The 21373-nt window shown below is 37.0% G+C and overlaps 1 protein-coding gene across 2 annotated transcripts in view; it reads left to right on the top strand.

Moving 5' to 3' along the window:
• The first annotated feature begins 13021 nt into the window (after positions 1 to 13021).
• Positions 13022 to 21373, top strand: part of BMP5 (bone morphogenetic protein 5) — a 58959-nt gene continuing 50607 nt past the window's right edge. The window contains exon 1 of one of the 2 annotated variants that reach the window (XM_013953271.2): positions 13022 to 14214. In XM_013953271.2, coding sequence (XP_013808725.1) covers positions 13731 to 14214 — 484 coding nt within the window. In that variant the 5' untranslated portion in view covers positions 13022 to 13730. The remainder of the gene's footprint in view (positions 14215 to 21373) is intronic. The other variant, XM_013953270.2, reaches the window with a different exon arrangement.

Consider the following 21373-nt stretch of genomic DNA (forward strand, 5'->3'; position numbering starts at 1 on the left):
TAGTAACTGCAAAAATTTGGCCCAAAATATCAACTTTGTTTTTTCCACCTGAAAAACTTGTACTGAAGAATTATTTACCTGGTCCTGGTATTTTCATGGGTTACAGTGGAAAACTTTCTATCCACTGATATCTTGGATTTTCATTTAGGAGGCCTTGGAGTCTTTTCCTTCATTGCTTTCCCACTCTTGCTTCTATCAGACTTCTGATTCTCTCCCATTTGAAGTAGTTTTCCAAGTATTTATCATTATTTCTTGTCTGCGTTTGCATTTATGCAAGTGGAGCTGTCTGTAGTCATTGTCTTTTGAACCTTGATGCCTGAAGTTAACTGGAATTGATTTTATTACCATTTATTACCTTTTATCAAGCAATACAGTAACTAAAAATCAGCTTATTTTATATCATTTATACCAATTACTCATTTCTTTACTATTCATAGTACAAAACTTTCTGTGGCTTCCAGTATTAGTTTGTTAGAGGCAGGTCATTGCATACAATAGGACACGCCTGTGGTTCAGAAGGCAAAAGGTGCATGCTGTTGCAAAAGGAAAAATGTGCCAGACTCTAATATGATCAGTAGCACAGTCCATCACCTCACGTGGTTCATCACCCACGCACAGCTGGGGCTACGGTATGCAGCTGCAAGAGTTTCTGATTTTTTAAATACTGTGTCATCAATAGCAAGTAAGAGAAATGGTGTTAGGAATAGAAAAGACTTTATGACATTCTTATTATGCAGCTCAGAAAGCTGAAATACTGATGACACTAATCTTGAATATAAGTGGAATGAGTTTGGATGACTTAAAAACAAGATAAAAAAAACTCTGAAGATCTGACACTTCTAAGTTTCTAATCAGTGATCTCATCTGTTAAACAGGTGGTTGTATAAACCATTTGAAAAGTATTAGCAAGATCAAAATATGAGTTGTATGTTGTAGTGTTTGGAATTTCAATTCACTATAAACCTTGCTTTCCCATTTCATCTCTTTCAGTCTTTGTTTAATATTAATCCTGGGTAATGGTGCAAACATTCTGGGTGTGATGCAACAAGGTATCAAAGCGTGTTTGTAATTTGAAGTATTTAAGCCATCCTTTTAACTGATAAGCATATGATTAAGTGCTTTGCTGGAACCGGGCCAGAGTACATTTTACTGCTGGCTAGGATGAGTTATCTAGCACACTGAAACAACACATCTTCAAATCCTGCTCAGGGCAAACCCTCCCTATACAGGACAAAGTAGGTACGTTGTGGATCGTTAGCACATTAAACAGCCAGACAGTGTTCAAACCATCCTCCAGTGCAGTACAAAAAAAAAGATAGGAATCCTGATCTGTGCCTGAATAAAGAAAGCAGGCCAGTTTCCACAGTTTGCCTGAAGGAAAAATCTCCCACTGACTTAATTAGGTGCACTGCCTGCCTAAAGCCTGCATGATTTGGCCAACATTTTGTATCATTCCACTGTTATGACAGAAGTCACCATAACAATTCCAGCTGAGAAGCAGTCATGTTCTGCGTTTCATTTGGAGAACAAATGGACGATTACTGCAGGACCTGAACACGGACTTATAATAGCTAATAATACTACATAATCTTGTTGCTCAGCTCCTGTTGAGCTCTCAGATTTAATGACCCTTTTATTTATACAATGACATGAGATGGAAAAGGTTTCCTAATAGGTAAACAGAGTGAAGCTTTTGCTCTTAGGTCTTGTACGTTTTGTATAGAAAGTGCTGTTTCTTTAAAAATAGCATTTTATTTCTAATAGACACCCTTAATATTTTATTCTACTTATTATATTTTTTCTGTCATTGATATCTGGTGGCAGAGGTTTAGTTTCATTGGTTTCCCCTTTGCATATCATTCTTGTCACACTGATACCTTATTCTGATTTCTACCAATCACTTCCCAGAGTATTTTTGGTTATCTCTCTTCTCTTCTTGAGCAGACTAAATCTTGGCAATAACTCAAGTTCACATTACCAGACACTTCAAGATGAAAAGCTTTTGGTTTTCAAGGACTTTGTATGTGTTACAGCTCTCTTGACCATAGATGACTTAGAATTATCTTGTCTTCTATTTTCTTTTTCTTCTACCCCTTCTTTTTTGTAAATTTTTGGTTTCTGAAAGGCATCTTTTTTTTCACACTTTTTGCTTACAGTTTTCAAAAGACCTTGTTCACTTCCCTTCTACATCAGAAAAAAACAAAATGCTGTAGTCAAATACGTTCTCCTAGGAGATGGACTCTATTGGTTTCTACTTTCACCTTTGTAGGCATCCTTTTGTGAGAACTAAAACAAGCCCCCAAAACCAAAAAAAATGTGGAATTGATAAACATGATGCCAAAGCAATCAGTCCCGTCAGTTTGTATAAGGGAGTCAGATGATGAGGTTAGTGTTTTCTTTCTTTTTCATTGTCTGTCACACACAGCCTTTTTGTTGTAATGTGAGTGATGAAATATTACTTGAGCCATATTTGGGGACTCAAATAAAGAGACGTTTTAGCATATATCCAAGGGGGAAAAAAATGTGTGGAACTGAACCTACAGTAGCACTTAATGCAATCATTCTTCATGATCAATTTTCAAATCTACTGGCTTTTCTAACTCCCCACGGATGCACTCCATCCTATTTCCTTGCCCTCATCTCCACTTCCTGCTCGGGCGGCTGGTCCTGCTCGACTCCTTGGCGTCTCTCCTCCCCCCGGCCGGCTGCCCAGACCTAGGGTGCTCTTTCACTCACATTGCATCAGCTCGCTGGAACTTGCTGAACTGTGAGTCACTTCCATGCTCTACAGCTCACCTTAAAAGCCTCTCTCCTTCTCCCGAATAAAAGCAGAGTGTGAGTTTGCATCCCAGAAGAGAATCCACCACTGGATCATTTGGATGTTGCTGTTCTTTGGTATCTCATTGGAAACCTGGCTAGAAGTAGGCAGACTCTAATCTTTCCAGACATCCCATGGGTTATTGCTTGTTCTCCAGTATTTCTGACTGAGGACAACTTATCACTGAAGCAAATTTTCCAGCCTATTTTTTCCCCATGCAATTGAAATAAATGCTACCTAATGAACAGCTGATGAAGAGGGACATTTGAGGTATCTGATACCTCAAATATAGATATTTGAGAAAGGCTTATGCTATAATTTCTGTGCATTTTCTACCAATTTTCTTGCTGTGTATGCCTTCCTTCTCTGCTTTGCATTTGTGCTCCAAGGACACAAAATAAAAACAAATATTGTATTTCCATTTTCATTCAGCTGTTTGGCCATAATTATAGCTCTTTGGTAATGTAATACTGTTAGCTGTTTCAGGACACAAAAGCAAATCACAAGACCATATAATTATTTCCCTGCTAATATTTTTTCAAAGTATGTGGTAGGAGATTGTCTCCTGTGCTCTTTTCCCTGTGCTCCGCTTGGAAGATACAAAGGCAGCAAAGACTTGTTGAAGGTCCTCTTGGCGTGAGAGAAACTTCTGTAGGAGGGAGCAGGGAGAGATCTGCTGGTAAAGCTGACTCCTTTATCGCTGTTCTTAGCCTGGGAGTGTGCTGGAGACAAGAAAGGAAGTGACATAATTAACTTTGGTAATTTCCCCAGCTGGTGGGTAGTCCCTGGAGCAAAATGACTAAAAAGTGTTTGTTAGAATAGCGTCACTCTGAGGCCAAACTGAGAGAATAAAGGAGCTGTGAGCAATATTTTTAGCCCAGTCTTGGCTGTACCCAGTGTAAGCCAGGCATAGAAAAAATAAATTGGGATATATATTGTTCTAGTCCTGGACTGTTTTGTTTTTCAGTTTTAAATGTTAAGCACTTATACTGATCTCACATTGTCTATGTATCTGTCTGGTTTTATGATGCAGAATCTTAAATTAGACATGTGCTGTTTTTACCTGCTTAAGTTTGTGTGTGTCAATGTCCATCTGAATCTGTGTAAATTCCACTATTGGTTTTCCTAGCCAAATTAGATACACAACATTTATGTGCCTCTTGTAGTCGTTGGTTCTGGAAAGATACACACTCCAGCAACATTAAGCTAAATGAAAATAAATCAAGAAACAAATGTAAAGTCTGAAAAATTACAGAGCATATTTATAACATAAACTGTTACTGATGGAATGGAAAACAGTTTAGAGCTGAGTGGTATTTTCGGGTGGTTGCAGTGTCAGCGCCATGTACGTAGTGTGCAGCACCAAAAGGTGGCAGCATTCCATGCAACATTGTCAAGGAACAGCTATTGCTACTGCATGCATTTTTTCAGGCATATCACAGTAAAACATGCCTTATATCTGATGCTTTTCAAACTACTGTGATTTTGCTCCAAAGACATACTACAAAAGGCATTGTATGCATGCAGAAAATATTGTTTAATATCAAGGAGCTGAAATTCTCTGTAGAAAACTGAAATTCATCTCAACTGAGACAACACATGGCAGAACCTACTGAGATACGCTTTTCAAAGCAGTGTAGAGAAGTTCTCTGTGTTTCTGTCTCACTTGGTAGCAGAATCCATATGTACTTGTCCAGTGCATTAAAGGAAGCCTAATGCCTTTATAAACAGAGTACAGCCAAAGAACTTACTTTCCTATTTAAGGTCTGTGTGGTAATAGAGTAAGGCAGATAACACACATAACATAGCTTTATACTTCTCGGAGACCTTGAATGTAAACCTTTTCTGGTCACAGATAAGAGGAACAAAAATCTCCATTAAAAAAATTATAGAACAATTGAAGTCACCAAAAGACAGTTAATAATAAAATGCGTGCAATCTTCCAGTCAACAATATAAAATTTATTTAAAATATTTAACAAAGAAAGACTACTAGAGGCAAGAGGCTATTTTACAAGAGTATCCTGGCAAGAGGGGCAGCATAACAGTCAATTATTACAAACAAAATCCAGGTTTCTTAATTAAAATACAAAATACTGGCTCTGCTGAGTAGCCTGTAATAAGTTATGTCTTGAGAAGACTGTAATTATGCTGGCGCCTGCTAGTGCTGCCATAGTTAAGTCTGTCACCATTTCCATTATAAACCCCATTTTTAAGCAATTTATAACTTAGCCATAAAAAATAATTTTAGACTGAAACTTGGCAAAGAAGTTCTTGGACCAAAAAGTTTTTTTTCTTTTTTTAATACAAATAATCTGTTTGGTCATCTTTATGTTTTTTAGAAGAGCACTAAACAAACCAGAACTTTTATGGTTTTGAAGCTTTCTAGCCATCGTTTAATATAAACAGTTTCTTTTTTCATCTGCATTAAGAATATCCTTCATTGCTTGGAAGTAGAAGATTTTAGTTCTTTGAAGATCCATGAATACATGAAAACAAACTTCATGATTCTTTACAGAAGAGGTGAAGTATGAAGTATGACTAACATTGAATTTCAAAGGAGAAATGAGAATGAATAGAGATTTGTTAATCCTGGGCCACAGAAGAAATCACTGTAAATTGTTTCTGTCTTCTAGTTATACTCTCTGTCCATTGAAATGCACGGCCTAGCTGTGCATACTAGGTATCTTATATGTGCCTATAGATGCCTGGTTTATAACCAGGTATCTTAGATATGCTTGACATGCAACAATATGCCAGGAAGATGGCACAGCTAGCTACCTTGAGTCTAACCTTGGCAGAAGCCAGCAGCACCTTCCCGTGGTGGAGGAAGACGAAGCAGAAGCTCCAAGGGACAGCCTGTGGTGGAGGAAGATGAGGCAGAAGCCCCAAGGGGCATCATCTCATGGGTCTCACGAGAAGGGAGTTGAGGCTGGAGCTTTTGTGGCAGACCCTCGTCTCTGTTTGTTCTCCAGGTGCTCCCGGGAGGATGAGGAGAATATTTGTCCAGAAGTCACATTTTACTATCCCATAGAAAGTTCTCAGTAATTTGTCCCTGTGCACATTTTATCACTGAAGGATGATAAGAGAAAATGAGCATATAAAATATCGGGCATCTGCTCTGAAAAATGACCATGAGAAGGTACACCTCTGTCCTTGGGCTATGCTGCAGTAAACTATACCTGCTGAGCATTATAGATGTAACAACAAATTAAGTCAATGACGTTCCCTGTGTATAATCCTAATTTGAGCTCTGAATAAACAAAACTCAGGTTATTTTTATGTTTCAAGGCCAAGTTTCTAGAGAGACAGATACATTTTTTGATGAGTAGTGCTGAATCACAAATAGCAAAAACCATGAAAATAGCGTTATGAAACCACTTCCCAAAGGAAAAGATTGTTCTGCAGTCTCAGTCTGCATCTGTAGTTGTCTTATAATTTACATGATTTAACTAGAATTCTTTCAGGAAATATCATTTATTCCAAATTAAAGATCTTAATGCTAAGGAAGGAGCAACAAAGGTTGTGCAGAAATGAAGCAGAAATGAAGGTCTATTTGTGTATACCATGTTTAGACTATGGTGCAATTTCAGATACAAAGCTTGTGATGTAAGTTATGCTCTTCTTGCCTGTGCCTGTTTCATGAGGAACATGATTTATTCTATTAAACATCAGGCAGATCCTGTTTTCAGAACTCTGCCTGCATGAAGGAAAGGTTAGCAAGCTAAAGCAATCCTTCAACTTCAATATACAGATTTAAGTGCAAAGTAGATAAATGCTTTCCCCATTTTTTCAGTTTTTCTCAGCTGTAGTAACAAAGCACTGAGGGGAACAAGTGGCTTTTCCAGGCCAGCAGTGTAGACTGACTTTTGACTTTATTCCTTTGCTTTGCCAGCTTAACAAATTCTGGCTTGAACTACACTGTTTGTAGTAGTAAATTTTAGCAATTATTACCTATTGTTGATTAAATGAATTTTATCACCTGTGGCAAGTTGTAAATATTTTGCAAGATAAAATCATTATGTGCTAGAAGGGCATACAGTCTAATGATAGAAATTGAGGAAATCATTATTTTACTGTGAGCACTTTCTTTGACTTGTGTTATGGTCATTGCCGCCACATTGCTTTTGTGTTTTGCCTGGTTCAATAGACCCAATACTGGAGACTTTACAGATTCGCATGAGGTGTTCACACACTTGCTCGTCACAATGCAGCTCAGCTCCTGTCTGCTTTTGGTTCTTGTGATGACAGTTTAGTATATACACAAAGGATACAAACAATGTCCTTTTTGATTGAACTAGCAGTAAAATGGTGGGCCAGCAGAATATCCTTTTCTAATGTTACTGGAAAATTCAAAAAATACCTGGTGTGGTATTGCTGACTCTTATTTGACTCTGAGTTGTCTATTTTCCTGAAAATGCTGTTGTGGCAAAGACTTTACAGCATTTTGCTGTTGAGTCATTGCCAGTTCCTTAGCTGGATCTGGACTGCTTCCCTGATGGATGACCATGCCCAAAGAAATCTATGTAGAAAGAGCAGTCAGCATGTACCAAAGATTTTAGGGTACGCACGGTCTTACAATGGGCCTGTGCACATCCTTTTCTTTTGCAATCCTCTTTGAACAGTGAGAGATGACTGGTCTCTCAAGGACTGCATGATTCATGGCAGTACTCATTTAATTGAAAGTACTGGAGCAGCAGCTCCTCTTTTACTGCCTGAGAGGCCAGCTGATCTCTTACAAAAGGGGAAACATTGCTAAACAAAGGAAGTCATTTTAAAAGAAGAAAATAACATCTGTCTACGGATATGTGGGGAGGGAAAGAAGAAATATGAAGGGCAGGAAAGGGGTAAAAGAAAATGGAGATGGTAGGGGGGCAAAGGTTTAAAGGTTAAAAAGCTGAAAAGAAAGGCCATGTGGGAGCAGAGGCAGCACTTTCAAGCAGCAGACTAAAAGGAGAGACGTAATGGGAAGAAGTATAGGAAAGAGAGGGAGAGGGCATATAAAACAAGCCAAGGGAAAAAAGTATAAAAACAAAACTGTGATTTACAAAAGGAGATTGAGAGACTGCTGTATCCTACAATTTCCAGTAGAGGTGCTAAAGTCACAGCTATAGAATTTAGTGAAAAAATGCTCACGGGAAGAAGCAAATCCCGGATTCAGATAGGCAGAGTATTTCAAGAAACAAACAATACTGCAATGCAGCTACTTAGAGGGCATCAGTTTATGAACAAAGTTTTATACACATTTGTATTTGAAAACCGAGAGGCAGCCAGCAAGAGCTAGAAGAGGTTCGCTGAGAGAGCACTGGGGACAGCACTGGCACGGCAGAAAGTGCCTGTGGAAACACTGCAGCCAGGGAGCAATGAGACTAGCAGGTACCAGTGTGCAACTGGGGCACGGTAAAACCCTGCTATGAGCTCAGCCAAGAATAAGCTCCTGAAAAAGTGCTACGCTTTGCTGCTTACAAATGTTGCTCTCGTCCAAGTGTTTTGTATTTGCCTCAGTGCAGTTCCTCTTTTTTTTTTTTTTTTTTTTAACTAATTAGAGGCTTATTGTAAACCAAAGGGGATTTCTGGGAGCTCTCTAGGTTTGAAAATTATGCAAATGACAGCACTCTGATGCTGGCTTATATTATTAATTGTATATTTTGTGGTTCGTGTTTTCTAAAGAGTATGTGTGAAACAAGCTTTTTTTTTTTTCTAGTCCTTGAACACAATAGGTTAAAAAAAGTCTTTAGGCACATAACAAAATTATTTTTCCCCACTTTCTTAAAGAAGAGTATATTTTTAATGCTGCAGACTATTCTGTGCTGATAGCTTTACAATGTTGTGCATGTACTATGAACAGAACAAACTTCACAGATGATTATACTTGAAGCTGGAGGTCTTTCTGTAAATTTAAAACAAAGTGTTCTATTAAATGCCGTCTATAAATTCCTGATGACTTACCTCCTAGGCTGATTTGTGATTTTGCCTGAACTTTTGAAATTCTGAATGAAAAACTCTTGTGCTACGGGAAGCTGGTTGGTAGCTGAATAAATAGCACTATAATCTGCGTATTGAACACTTCTACATAGCGGATATTATTTTGCAATGCATTCTTCTGCCTGGAACATAAAACAGAAGTGCTTTCTATATATAATGCTTAATGATCCCCAGGAATATGTGTAAAGAGTATGGATATTGGGTAAAACCCCAATGGTTATCCTAAAATTCCCCTGTGGTTGAGGAGAATTCAGCACAGCTACCTTTCCATCCTGCTATAAAGTTTAATAAAGAGATAACATTGAAAATATTTTCTATTCCGGAAATGGTAGTGTTTCTGCATGTGAAATCATTCCTGTCTTTCATACAATAATTAGCATATGTCATGAGATTATTCTGAATAAAAGGGGTTTACATAGATATGTTGCATTTAAAAATACCATAATCAATATATGTCTCCAGCTGCCTATTTCTTCAGCTATTTTTACCAGTTTTTACATTGTTTCTATTACAAATGGAATTCCCCTTGCATTAGGAGACTTAGCTTTCATTGATACAGAAGGATATGTTTGTATCTCTTCTACACGTGTAGGAAGTAGGAATACAATTTTCACACAACATCCACTCAATTAAACTAGAAAGTAACTGAGTGAAATATGCCTATGTATTTTGTTAATTTGGAACAAATGCACGTAGGTATAATATGTGTGAATACTCATATGTATACCTCCTGTTGGCTATACCATTGTAAATACAGTTTAGATAGTGGTAGTATAACAACTACACATAACTGTGGTGTCTGTGCAATGTTCCTGTCCCAGGAAGAGAATGGAAGACTTGCTTTCTTTTTACTGGGGAATGTCTAGTTTTAACCCCTAAAGATTTTCCTTCTTTCATGAAACCTTTTCATAGAAGTCTCTTTCTCCATGTACTTCTTGCAACAACAACCTTACACATTTTTAATGCTGGGTCATCTGTTTATGTATAATATTGATCTGAATGCCAGATTTTGCTGGTCGTTAAGGCGGAAAGAGCTAGCAGAATCATTCAGCCTGCATTTGTAGGTATCAGATTTAGACTGTAAATGTCTCGGAGTGAGTGTGCATTTTCTTCTAGTTTGTATGTGGCAAACAGCTACAGAGAACCATTGTTAGGGCAAATCACCCACGGTTACTGTGATACTGAGGATCCAGTGGACTGCTACCTTCAGTAGCCATTTGCTGATTTTATTTTGGAGTAGTGGGCAGTGCCCATCAAAACAATCACACCTGCTGTGATTGCTGTGGTCTGCTGGATAATTATGGATTTTTCCTGGTTGTAGTGTTACAATCTGTTGGAATCAGAGATTGGCGAGATCCTGATTCCCAGGTTTCATTATTTTCCTTACAGTATTGACCCTAGTATTGCCTAGGGTAGTGCGACTGCTGTAAGCTCTGAATTCACTCATCATATATGTATATGCCACACTGTTTAAGACATTCGTGCAACTGCTTCCTCCTGCCTGCTTCCAGCAGTGCCTGCATGGGTGGCACTGCGCTCCTGCCGCAGGGACCCCAGGCTCCAGATGCTCCGCGGGTTACATGCTCCTCTATCAGCTATCTATCCCTAACGTGAGCTCACTCGTGGAGTCATTTTAGTTTTCTTTTCTAATGACAGGGTAAGGACTGGTCAGGTGATTTTCTATGTTGCTTACAGGTTGACCATCTAGGGAAGAAAGCAGGTCAAGCTGCGTGTGTATTTTCTACCCCAGAATTTCAGTTTTAGATGCAGGGTAAAACTGGAATCTCTGGGTCATCTTATTCAAATCCCTGGTTTTGATTCTGGGTCAGCATTTTATACTGACCTTAACTGTTATTTGGATTTGACTGCACTAAAAGCAGTACGAACATGCCATTTCTTTCAAGTTTCAGTATTATGCAAACAACTCTGAATATTTTTTGTTGTAAAACCAGAAACCTAGATCTAAGGTGACTTTGAAACTGAACCCAAACCTAAACTAAATCCAGATATCTGTACCCGTGTATTTTTATATATTATCAAATAAAATATCTTGACATGCTTACATTGTATATCATATTTTCCTTTAGAAGTTAATTTACCTATTGGAAATATGAAGTGGGACCTATCAGCTACCATAGACTCCTTTAATTTCTTTAGCAAAGGCTTTCATTTTTAGAGCTGGCTATATCTTACGTTTATAAGATCTCCACATTAAAAGTGGTTGTTTATAGAACAGAGGTTTATTACAAAAGGACATCATTGTATTTATATTGATGAAAAACAGTTAAAGGCTTTTATTTTAGAGGTTCCAGTCAAGGATGCCTGGTGGCTCAGTTTGGCTAAACTAGTTTGATTACTAAAATATAAATCTTTTGTATTTAGGTTACACGTTTGGTTGTGGCTTCGTCTGAAAATGATAGGAGCTGTTTTCCTCAAATGTGTGATTACTAGCTTATATGTTTTCTTACTCTGTTTGTGTCTAGAAAGATGTTTACAACAGAAATGCACCCTGAAAACTGAGGGCATTTTTGGCTTTTTAAACTGGAAAAGATTATCTAAATGTGGACTCCAGACACTCTAGTGCGATAATATAGGAAGTTTCTATTGCTGGATGTACCGATGGGCTGAGGACTTAAATCCTCTGAGCAATCAATCCACTGGCTTTTATGAATGCTTAGGGAAAAAAGGAAATATATTGCTGGAAAAGAGAAAAAAAACCCTGCTTACAAAATACACGATGGCCTAATTCAAAAAAGACATATGGATAGTAAGCTCTCATATATCATTGCAACTGTTTGAGCAGGACAATTGAAAGCAAAACAAAAACAGGAAATAATAGTTTTCAAATGGATTTAGAGGGGAAAAACTCAGTAAAAAAAGAAAGCATATTGTTCCTCCACTGAGAATAACAGGTCTTTTGCTAACTAATCTTAACTAATTTTAGTGTTAATTCAGCAGGTCTACTCCTTTCTTGGTAGAAGCACTGTCTATTATGCATGTTGATTTATGAGAGACAATTAGCTATATTTTAGTGATAGCAGAACAAGACTGTAAATGTAGAATAGGACTCACAATATATGAGAAAAACTCGTTTGTACTTCATATACTAGATAAATTGTTCCTGGCTTCTTAGGGTGTGATTATACTTGCTGTCACACTCCCAAGTTTACTCAAGTACTGTGATTTGCTGAGTAGGTGCTAGTCATGTAAGGGAAAACCTGATGGGATGCGTTTTATATACCTGTTTCTTTCCTTAACGTCACATATTTTGTTAACTTTTTTTGTTCATATTTTCTCTCCTTCATCAAAAGAAAGTCTCCACAAGACTTAAGGCAAATTATAGGAGTTAGAAAAATAACAGCAGATAATATGAGCAATATGAAATTTAGCATTATGATTTTGTTTTAAGTGAGAGGAAAAACACAAGTTGCTGGCTATCGTAAAATTCTTAGCTGAACCTTAATTTCATACATAGCAGTTAAAAAACAAAATCTATTTAATATTTCTTATTCCTTGAGTTAAGAGGTTTCTCTCTCCAGTTAATAATAGGTTCTGGGATTAAATCTTAGCTTTTGATATTTACTGAGAAATGTAGTGTGGTGATTTATGAGTCAAAATGTATTTTGAATAAATTATCATTGCAAATTACAGTTTATGAAAGTTGTGACTATAACTGTAATTATACCATTGGCTATGCACAATTTGAAGTCTTGCCTGCTGAATAAATTTATTTTCTTTCAGATTGCATTCCCAGCATTTTCAGAAAAGAGTAAATTGAGGCTAACTGACCAAATTTCCTACAGAGGAAAAGGTCACCTGTATTTCCTAAACTTACCTAAAATATAAACATTTCTTGAATTAATGAGATGCTTTTTTAGTTTGTTATGAGAGTTTCATATTCAAGTTTATTAACTATAGACTCATAGGATCTTCCACATTACGCTATGACTTTAGCTATATATCCTAAAATTGTTAAAGTTAAAATTGATTGTTTGGATATTCTGGAAGCTGTCAGGAAAATTGCAGTCGATAGCCAACTTAGGTTTGTTACTGTAAATTGGTAGGTGGGGGAGCTTAAAGCTTTGTCTGGCAACAGAAGGGTTAAGGACTTTTTTGCTATACCCGTTTCAAATTACAATGAGAAGCCTCTTCTTTCCCAGCAGAGTTGTGCTTACATTAGTCTTTAGATCTCTCTTGAAGAGAGCTGTTATATTTGTGCCTGCTAGAGTTGGAAATAACAGTTAAGAAGCTGCAAAGGGTTGAATGGATTTACAGAAGGTTTTTTTTTTTTTTTTTTCAAGTAAATTCATGGCAACACATTAATTTGATTAGTACATGCTTTAGAATTACTTCACACTAAAGCGATTCAAAAGATGTTAAAGTTATCACCAGGCTGCTGGACAAATGTATGTTGCACCACCAAGGTACAGATCAAGACAAATCTGTGACTCAGGATTTTATCTTGGAAAGAGCGCAAGGTGTACGAAGAACTCAGAATAACAAGGGAAGATAACTCTGGGAACTACAATGTGTCAGAAGAACAGCTCTTGCTAATACAGCTCCCCAACAAAGACCTGGTTATCTAAGGTTTATATAGGAATGTCTAGGTCAGCTGACAAAATACTGGTCTTCTGCTCCATAAGTGCAGAAAAAACGATAACAACAGTGGAAAATTGGAAGTCTGAATTTCAGCTTTCTTAGAAATAACTGCAACCTGACACATTCCATAATATTTAAACAGGGTGGGGGGGAAGAGAAATCACCAAAGATGTTACGTTTAGAGATGACACTGACATGAAGAATAGGTAAATTTTGTTTTTCAGCCACTGGGCAAGCAGACCTCATAGGAACTCAGAACAAGTAGGAGAACGATTTTTTGTTGTTGTTGTTGTTGTTGTTGTTGTTGTTGTTCTTTTTCCTTTTCAAAGATGAACCTAACTGCGTTCAAAGCTTTCGTGGGCTTGCTCTGGAATTGCTGGGCTCTGGTGGGTCACGCACAGGGAGGGTTAGGAGACAATCATGTCCATTCGAGTTTTATTTACAGGAGGCTGCGGAACCATGAGCGAAGGGAGATTCAGAGAGAGATTCTCTCTATCCTGGGTCTACCTCACAGACCCAGACCATTTTCACCAGGAAAGCAGGCTTCTTCTGCACCCCTCTTCATGCTGGACCTGTATAATGCCATGACAAATGAAGAGGAGACTGAGGAGCTGGAGTATTCACTAAAGGGATCAATGGCAGGGGAGAGCAGAGGAATACGGAAAGGATACCCTGCCTCTCTGAATGGATATTCGCGGAGGATACAATTGTCTCGCATGACCCCCCTGAGCACGCAGAATCCTCCCTTAGCCAGCCTGCACGACACCAACTTTCTGAATGATGCTGACATGGTCATGAGCTTTGTCAATTTAGGTACGTCTAAAATTTTTTGTTTCTGCTCTGTCTGACAAACTGTTAGCCTGATCTTGAAGTCCTTGCAGAGGCAAATCTCTCAGCTGGACCTTAGCCTGCTCTAAACCAGCAGGATTGGGCCCTGGTAGCTGCGCCACTAGTGAAAGAAAAGTTGTACTAACAGTAAAGTAGCTACGTTGTAGGTGGCCATGGAAAAAGATTTTTCTCACTATTTATATAAAGTCAGTTTCTATAACTCCCCTCTGCTGGCTTCTGTTTTCTTTTTTTCATTGATGTAATGAAAATTCTAGCCTTAGGCCAACTAACTCCTTATTTTTTTAAATCTCAAAAAAATCAAACACTTAAGCCTATTGCTAGGTTATTTCCTGCACTGTTTTGTTTAAAGCTTAGACATGAGCAAATATCAGTTGTTAATATTTTAAAGACTAGAATGTTATGAAAAGGGAAAATTTAAGCCATTTCTGAAAAAAGAGGACTTCTTAGGTCATTTAGGTTTCTTTTTTTTCTCTTGGTAAGTCAAATTTTTATTATCTTTTCAGCTGGATGGCTGGATTTTAAATAATCTGTTGCTGTTTCTTTGTTATTTCTATTTAATAACCACAGACTGTTTTATTAAATTGCCATGGTGCCCAGAGTCTGCGTTGATTCTAATTTTCTGTGTCATAAATACATTAAATAACAAATAGAGTATTAAACACCAGAAACATGCAGGCAAAGAATGTTTTTGAAAATGATATCAATTCAGATATGAAAAACTGATAAAACTAAACTATATTAGCTTGTGAATGTAAACATGCTTACCAGTTAGGTTGTGGTTAAAAAAGCAGTTACTGATTTCTTTAATAGAAGGTAACTTAAATCTAATTAAGAACGCTGCAAATATTTCATTAAATGTATTTACTATTTTTATAAGTATTTCAAATGCTGCAAGGCTCATAAGACTATCTAAAATTTTTTTCACCTGAATAGCAAGAGATTGAATTGAAAACTTGAAGTTTCTCAGTAAGCTCGTACAAAATGTGATAAAGTCTTGCTTTCCGGGATAATACTTTCTGTAGAAACTTTTTAAACAATGGCACATGTTCTGAAATGCCTTCAGATTATCATACACATTTTAAACCTTTAATGTCTACCAGGTCTGTAATCCCTGCAGCAGGATTAAAAATGTTTCCAATCACTAAACTTCTCAGCAACTAGATTTTGTAGGAAAATGACACTCTAGAGTTTAGTTGTCATAATAATAAAATTACATTTCATTAATTATTTGGCAGATTAGAAGGTGTTCAATTTTGAGGTCTTTTTCCATATGAGTAACATCTGCCCACAACTCTAAATATATGTGCTTATTGCTCTTACTCCTGAAATAGAAGACTAGAAGAAAATGAAATCCCTATTTTTAAAAAATGTGTTCCTCATCCTTAAAAAAATGTTTGATATTATCTGTGTATTACTTTAAAGTTATCAGTTGTATGACTCAATTCACCCAGAGTCTGGAGTCAGCTGAATTTAAAATGGCAATGTTATAAAGGAAAATAGGAAATGCTCTGATCTCCTAAGCATTAGCCAAGGCCCTGATCCCACAAAGAATTTCCTCATGTATCCTCAGACAAACCCTCAGTACATATGTCACAGACCATTTCATCAGTGGCACTGACGACTGTTTGCATGGGACCTAGACTTTAATTTCAAGAAACATCCTTGATTTCAAGAGAACTTCTTACAGTGCGTGTGTATAAGTCTTTGAAGGATCAATGTCACATATGTGCTAGCCTGATCCTGCTGCACTTTCCTAGGCAAAACTCCTTTCGGGAAGAATGCGAGTTTCAACTGAGTGTCTTACCTTGACCAGAGACTTTTTGATATTTGTCTCATTTTGTTGGGAAGTCAATGTTCCCTTAACAAAGTATTTTTAGGAAGTCAGAGCGCATCTTTCACCTTACATTTCTAAATGTAAACTGGGGATCAGGTATTTTATTTTTCTAGTGATTATAGTTAATCGACACAATTAACTTAAAAAATACCACATAAATACCAGGTTTTGTTTATCTTCTGTAAATTTAAAATGTATCTTAGCTCTAAGTGAGGCTAAACTCTAAATCACTTCAAATGCTCTTCCATACATGTTGGTTATTGTGGCCTCTCACACATTCTGCCATGTAACATTCATAACAAATATTGATGACTAATACAGATTAGCTTCAACATTTTTATTAAACAATCCTATGTTTCAGTATAATTAACATCATAATGAAATAAATTATGGAAACAGGTAACCCTTTTATATGATTTATACAATATAAGATCATGACAGATGAGGGCAAGCTCTTTTAATGTACAAGGGGGAAAAATATGCAGTGATAAGTGAATGTTAACACCATACCCTAAAATCAATAAATGCTGATGCAGCACAGTAATAACTCAACTGGTTTTAGAATTGAAGCATCAGTCAACTTGCAGCAAATTAATCTGCTCTGGAAATAGTATTCACCATGTTCGAACTTGCACACCATTAATTACATAAGGTGCAATTATAAAGCTTTATTAATCATCATGATATTTTAAATTGAATCTTCTGTATCTTCAGTTATAAAATTTAAGACATATATATTAAAACAAGATGTGTATCTGAGATATTTGATAAGAATTACTAAGCATGACCCTCAGAAAATAAAACTGAATCAGACTGAAAATTAGAGTAAAAAAATAGGCAAAGACAAATAATTTTTATTAAAGAATAAAAATTGAAACTTATATGCTAATTTCAATAGAAATCAACCTCTCAGTGGTGCAAATACCTCACTTTCAAAAACAAATTTAGAAAACACTATCAAGGGAATTGTAATTATAAGTCTGTCAAGCAACCAGGGAGAAAAACAAGACTGCATTTACTTCTCCTGAAGTTAAAATTGTAAACACCTGCTCTTTATACTGGAATTTATGCCACAATTTCCAGCTCTTTCTTTCTTGAATGATACAACAAGACAGAGACTATGTCTTGTCCTCTGTATTGTATAAGACTCTGAGCATTGGCAGCTCTCCATAAATACTGATGATTGTAACAGAAGAGTTAACTGGGGTTGGTCCAGCAGTCAAAGAATAAATCCTCCACTAAATACACTGGGGTTTTCAAAGATCTGATTATATCACCTACAAGTTCAGGACTCTGTTTTCCTCACTGGGTGTTTTTTTATCTTGTTGTTATATTTTATTATAGGGTTGCAAATCACTGCCTGTTTAGAGTTCTGGCATCTTCTTTTTGACTGATTTCCCCAAATGACATATATAGGATACCCTGTTCCTCAGAGAACAGACACAGAGCACTCATGTAGTCCTATTCGCTTTCCTGCTCACTCGGAACATAGCTGGGGAAGGACTTTGCGAAGATAAATGTTAGCGTTCCCACTCTTCACCTCTCACCAGAAGAGTGGGATTGAATAAAAGATGTATATATGACCAAAACTTGGAGGAACAGTGAGACTTTTGACAATTGCATTTAAACATTTCTAGGAATGAATTTTCCATGTACCATCAAAGCGATCATTAAGTTTACTGTATTTAAGAATTCCTTCACATGCAATTCAAATGTTCAGTACTTTCATTTGTTTACAACACATCTGTAAATATTTATCTAAACAGATTCCTGCATTTGCTAAGCAACTCTGTTTTCTTTCTCCATATTTTCCTATGAATTGATCTGACCTCTTTATATGATAGAGGTGAAAAATATAAAAGTTTTGTGTTTTTCAGTTATGTTTTTCTTTCTTAACATAAAATTAATTTTAAAAATCTCAAGGTCATTATAAAATTTATGTTTTTGACCTGCACATGCTAATTTGAAGAAGGATATGATATTATGAAGATTTTTAAAATATCCAGTGCACCATGAAAAGTCACCTTTTCTTCTTCAGGGCTTTTTGGAATAGATTCTGCAATCTTAATTGAAATAATTCTCAAACCACACCCACTCTGATCTGTTATTAAATCAGACCCTGAAATCAAAGGAAATTTTGCCTGTTTGAGGCAGAGAAGGCAGTTCATATTTCTCCAGATTGTCCACCCCAAGTTTGTACACTGTTTTGAAGATTATGTTTTTCTTTAAAACACAAGTCACAAACAAAACACATAATTCTGCAATGTTTACAGCCCACTGTCTTCATCTGAGAATGCTCATGTGGTAGAGAACAACTTTTGCAGAACTCTTTTAAGATACCTATTGTGTGTCAATCCATACTGAATACTTGTGCAAATATATTTTTGTTGCATAAGAAAAATAAAGGATTCCTAACTGCCTTTAGACCTTGAGCGTATATAGTAGCTAGTTTCTTAAAATAATTCAGTTTCTACAGCCTCCTACTCACAGCTAACATATCACCAGCGAGGGATATGGAGTGCTAAGCTATAAAATGTCAGGAATTGTGCAAGTGGAGCTGTTTTTGAAGTATACATGCAAAAAGGCCTCAGAATCATTAGCTTCTCCATTCATTTAAAGCTTTGAAATGACCACACTTTTTTTCTTTTTCTTTCTTTCTTTCTTTCTTTCTTTCTTTCTTTTCCACCCAGTTTCAGATGTTGCTGTCTTAATTTTAACCTTAAGTTAGCGAATTCTTTGGCTATGGTACAGTTTTAGCCCATAAAATGCTGACTTCTAATGAAAATATTGACACAGTCTTAATTGAAGTGATGGAAATAGTGCTATTATCTTGTGTTAGACAGAGGGATGCTATCAGAGAGAAAAAACTTATAAATAACAAATAGATCGCCTGTCTTTATTTGTGGAATTGGATCAATATCGAGAAAAAATGAGAAAACATTTATGAAGATTTGGCAACCCAAAGTCAATACAATGGTATTTTTCACTCTTTTATTTAATATTAAATCAGATCAAGTGCATCTTCATCTTACACCTTACTGGCATCTTGAGATCCTAAGATTTTTTTCCCTTTATAATATTTTAGTTACCTAGTCAGTGAGCGGAAACATTTTGTTGTGACCTAGGTATGCTAGGTACCCAATCAGGCATTAGAAATACATATTAATAATGAAATCATTTTCTATGTGCAAATTAAATGCTAAGACAGCTTCTTAAAAAATAGGTTATTTATTTCCAGAACAAAAGAGCTTGACTCATGGGCTAACATTTCCTAAAAGTCCTCACCCAATCTTAACAATTCATTAGGCAGTTTTAACCATTTTTGTGTAATGACAGAACAGGTTGTTAGGATTTGTTTTTTATTTCAAGCATGAAATTTTCTCCATATTCCTTTTTGGAATTACACTACATTTCTTGTTTTATAGCAAAATATTTTACATTTCCTTTGAAATCTCTCATGTTACATGAACTTTATGAACTATATAGCTCTACCTCTAAACAGGTTTGTGTGTGTTCCATAAATATCATCTAACAAAATAATGTTTTTATAACTGTCAATTTTGCCAAAAAAATGTCAAGCTCTCCATTAACTAGGATAAAAAACTGTCTGACTTTCCTTGCCGACAGATTTGAAAGAAATTGTAGATAACTGAAGAGAAACTGATTTAGCAGATGGTTAGATGTGCATGGTGAAAAGCTATATATATATACATATATATATATATATATATACACATATAATGTGTGTGTGTGTGTGTATATACAAATATGTATTATTATTAATATTTTTCCCATTGGGAAGAATGGCTGACCCAGTTCTGCTTCTTCTTTAGAGTGTGCTGCTTTCCAGACTAAACACAGACTTTGGGTGGGGTTGTGCGGATTGTATGTATTGTACAGAACATATTTTCCCAGGAAAACACAATCTCACAGTGACTCTGGCTGGCTATGAAAGGGAAAGAGAAGGGTTCATGGAGCCTTACTCTGTGCGGAGGATATTAGGGGAGGAATAAGCCCGCCATGAACTACATGGAGATTCAACTGGTTCTGTTCCTAAACCACAGCTTATTTTTTAGATAACAGGACAACTTTGGCACATATGGGGTCTCCTACATTTATTGCTTCCATTATTATTTTCTCTGAATGCTAAATTATGTAAAGAATTTTACCATGGCTACCTGCCTACTGACTGCCTGAGTGATGGAGGTAATTATGACGCAGGCAGTTCCTTTTTCTTCTCTTTTTAGCCATGGCAGTTCCTTTGAGCTTGCTTTCACAGGCCCACAGACTAATAGTGTTTCCGCAGAAAATTGATTGATTATAGTCTGATCATTCTAGGTGTCATCTGGTGTTTTCACATAGCTGAGAATGAACAGTTTATGAAGTGCCAATTGCAGCCTCCAGCTAAAGAAAGGCTCCCCAGGGCTTCAGGAGAGCTTTGCCTGCTACCAGACTTTATAATTATTTCCCACACTTTTCCCCATCCTCTCCCGCTTGTCCTTTTCCTTGTCTCCAGCCCCCTCAGCCCAGGCAGGGTCACTGAACTTTAATTTTGTGTCAATGTCATTTGGCTGCAGAAGGGATTAGAGGAAGAAAAGTGGTGAGAATAGGAGCGAACGCAGGAGATGGCCAGAGAGGGAATTAGAAAAGGAATGAGAGAAAAATGGCAAAGCACAGTCCAGGACTTACCTGAAAGGGTGCCCTCTTCTCCATGGGCAACTGCCAGCCTGCGGGCTGGATGTGGACCTGGTGAGGACAGGAAAGGGCCAGCACAGAGATGCACAGCAAGATTGCACTGGGCAGGCACTGGTGTTAGTCCTGTTCCTCTGAGCCTGATGTGGAGCATGGTGTTGTAACCCTGAGAGCATTTCCCAGCTCAATAAAATTACAAGAGCGGGGGGACATAGGAGGGAGTTTATGATGGTAGGGAGGAGAAGGCGTATGCAGACAGAAAGGGGGAACGCAAGAGAAAATGAGAGAACAAGATAAAGTTAGATAAGTAAGTTTAAGAGAAAAATAAAATGAGTCTGCGTTTGGGATTGTTTTCCTTGAAGGCCTTGCAGGTGAAGGGAGCAGTTTTCTTCACAGTCCCTCACAGGAGAGCAACTGCTTCAACCTCCCCAACCACTTGGTTCCCTGGGCAAACATTTCATTCCTGCAAAATAAAATGCAGCCCCCCACCACCCACTGAATGTGCGTGCGGGGAGTACACAGACGGGCTACTAACATTTATGGCCATAAATAATGTAGAAGCTAGCTTTTAAAAACCACAGGTTAAAGGATGAGGGC

Source organism: Apteryx mantelli, chromosome 3, assembly GCF_036417845.1.
Source record: "Apteryx mantelli isolate bAptMan1 chromosome 3, bAptMan1.hap1, whole genome shotgun sequence".
Lineage (NCBI taxonomy): Eukaryota > Metazoa > Chordata > Aves > Apterygiformes > Apterygidae > Apteryx > Apteryx mantelli.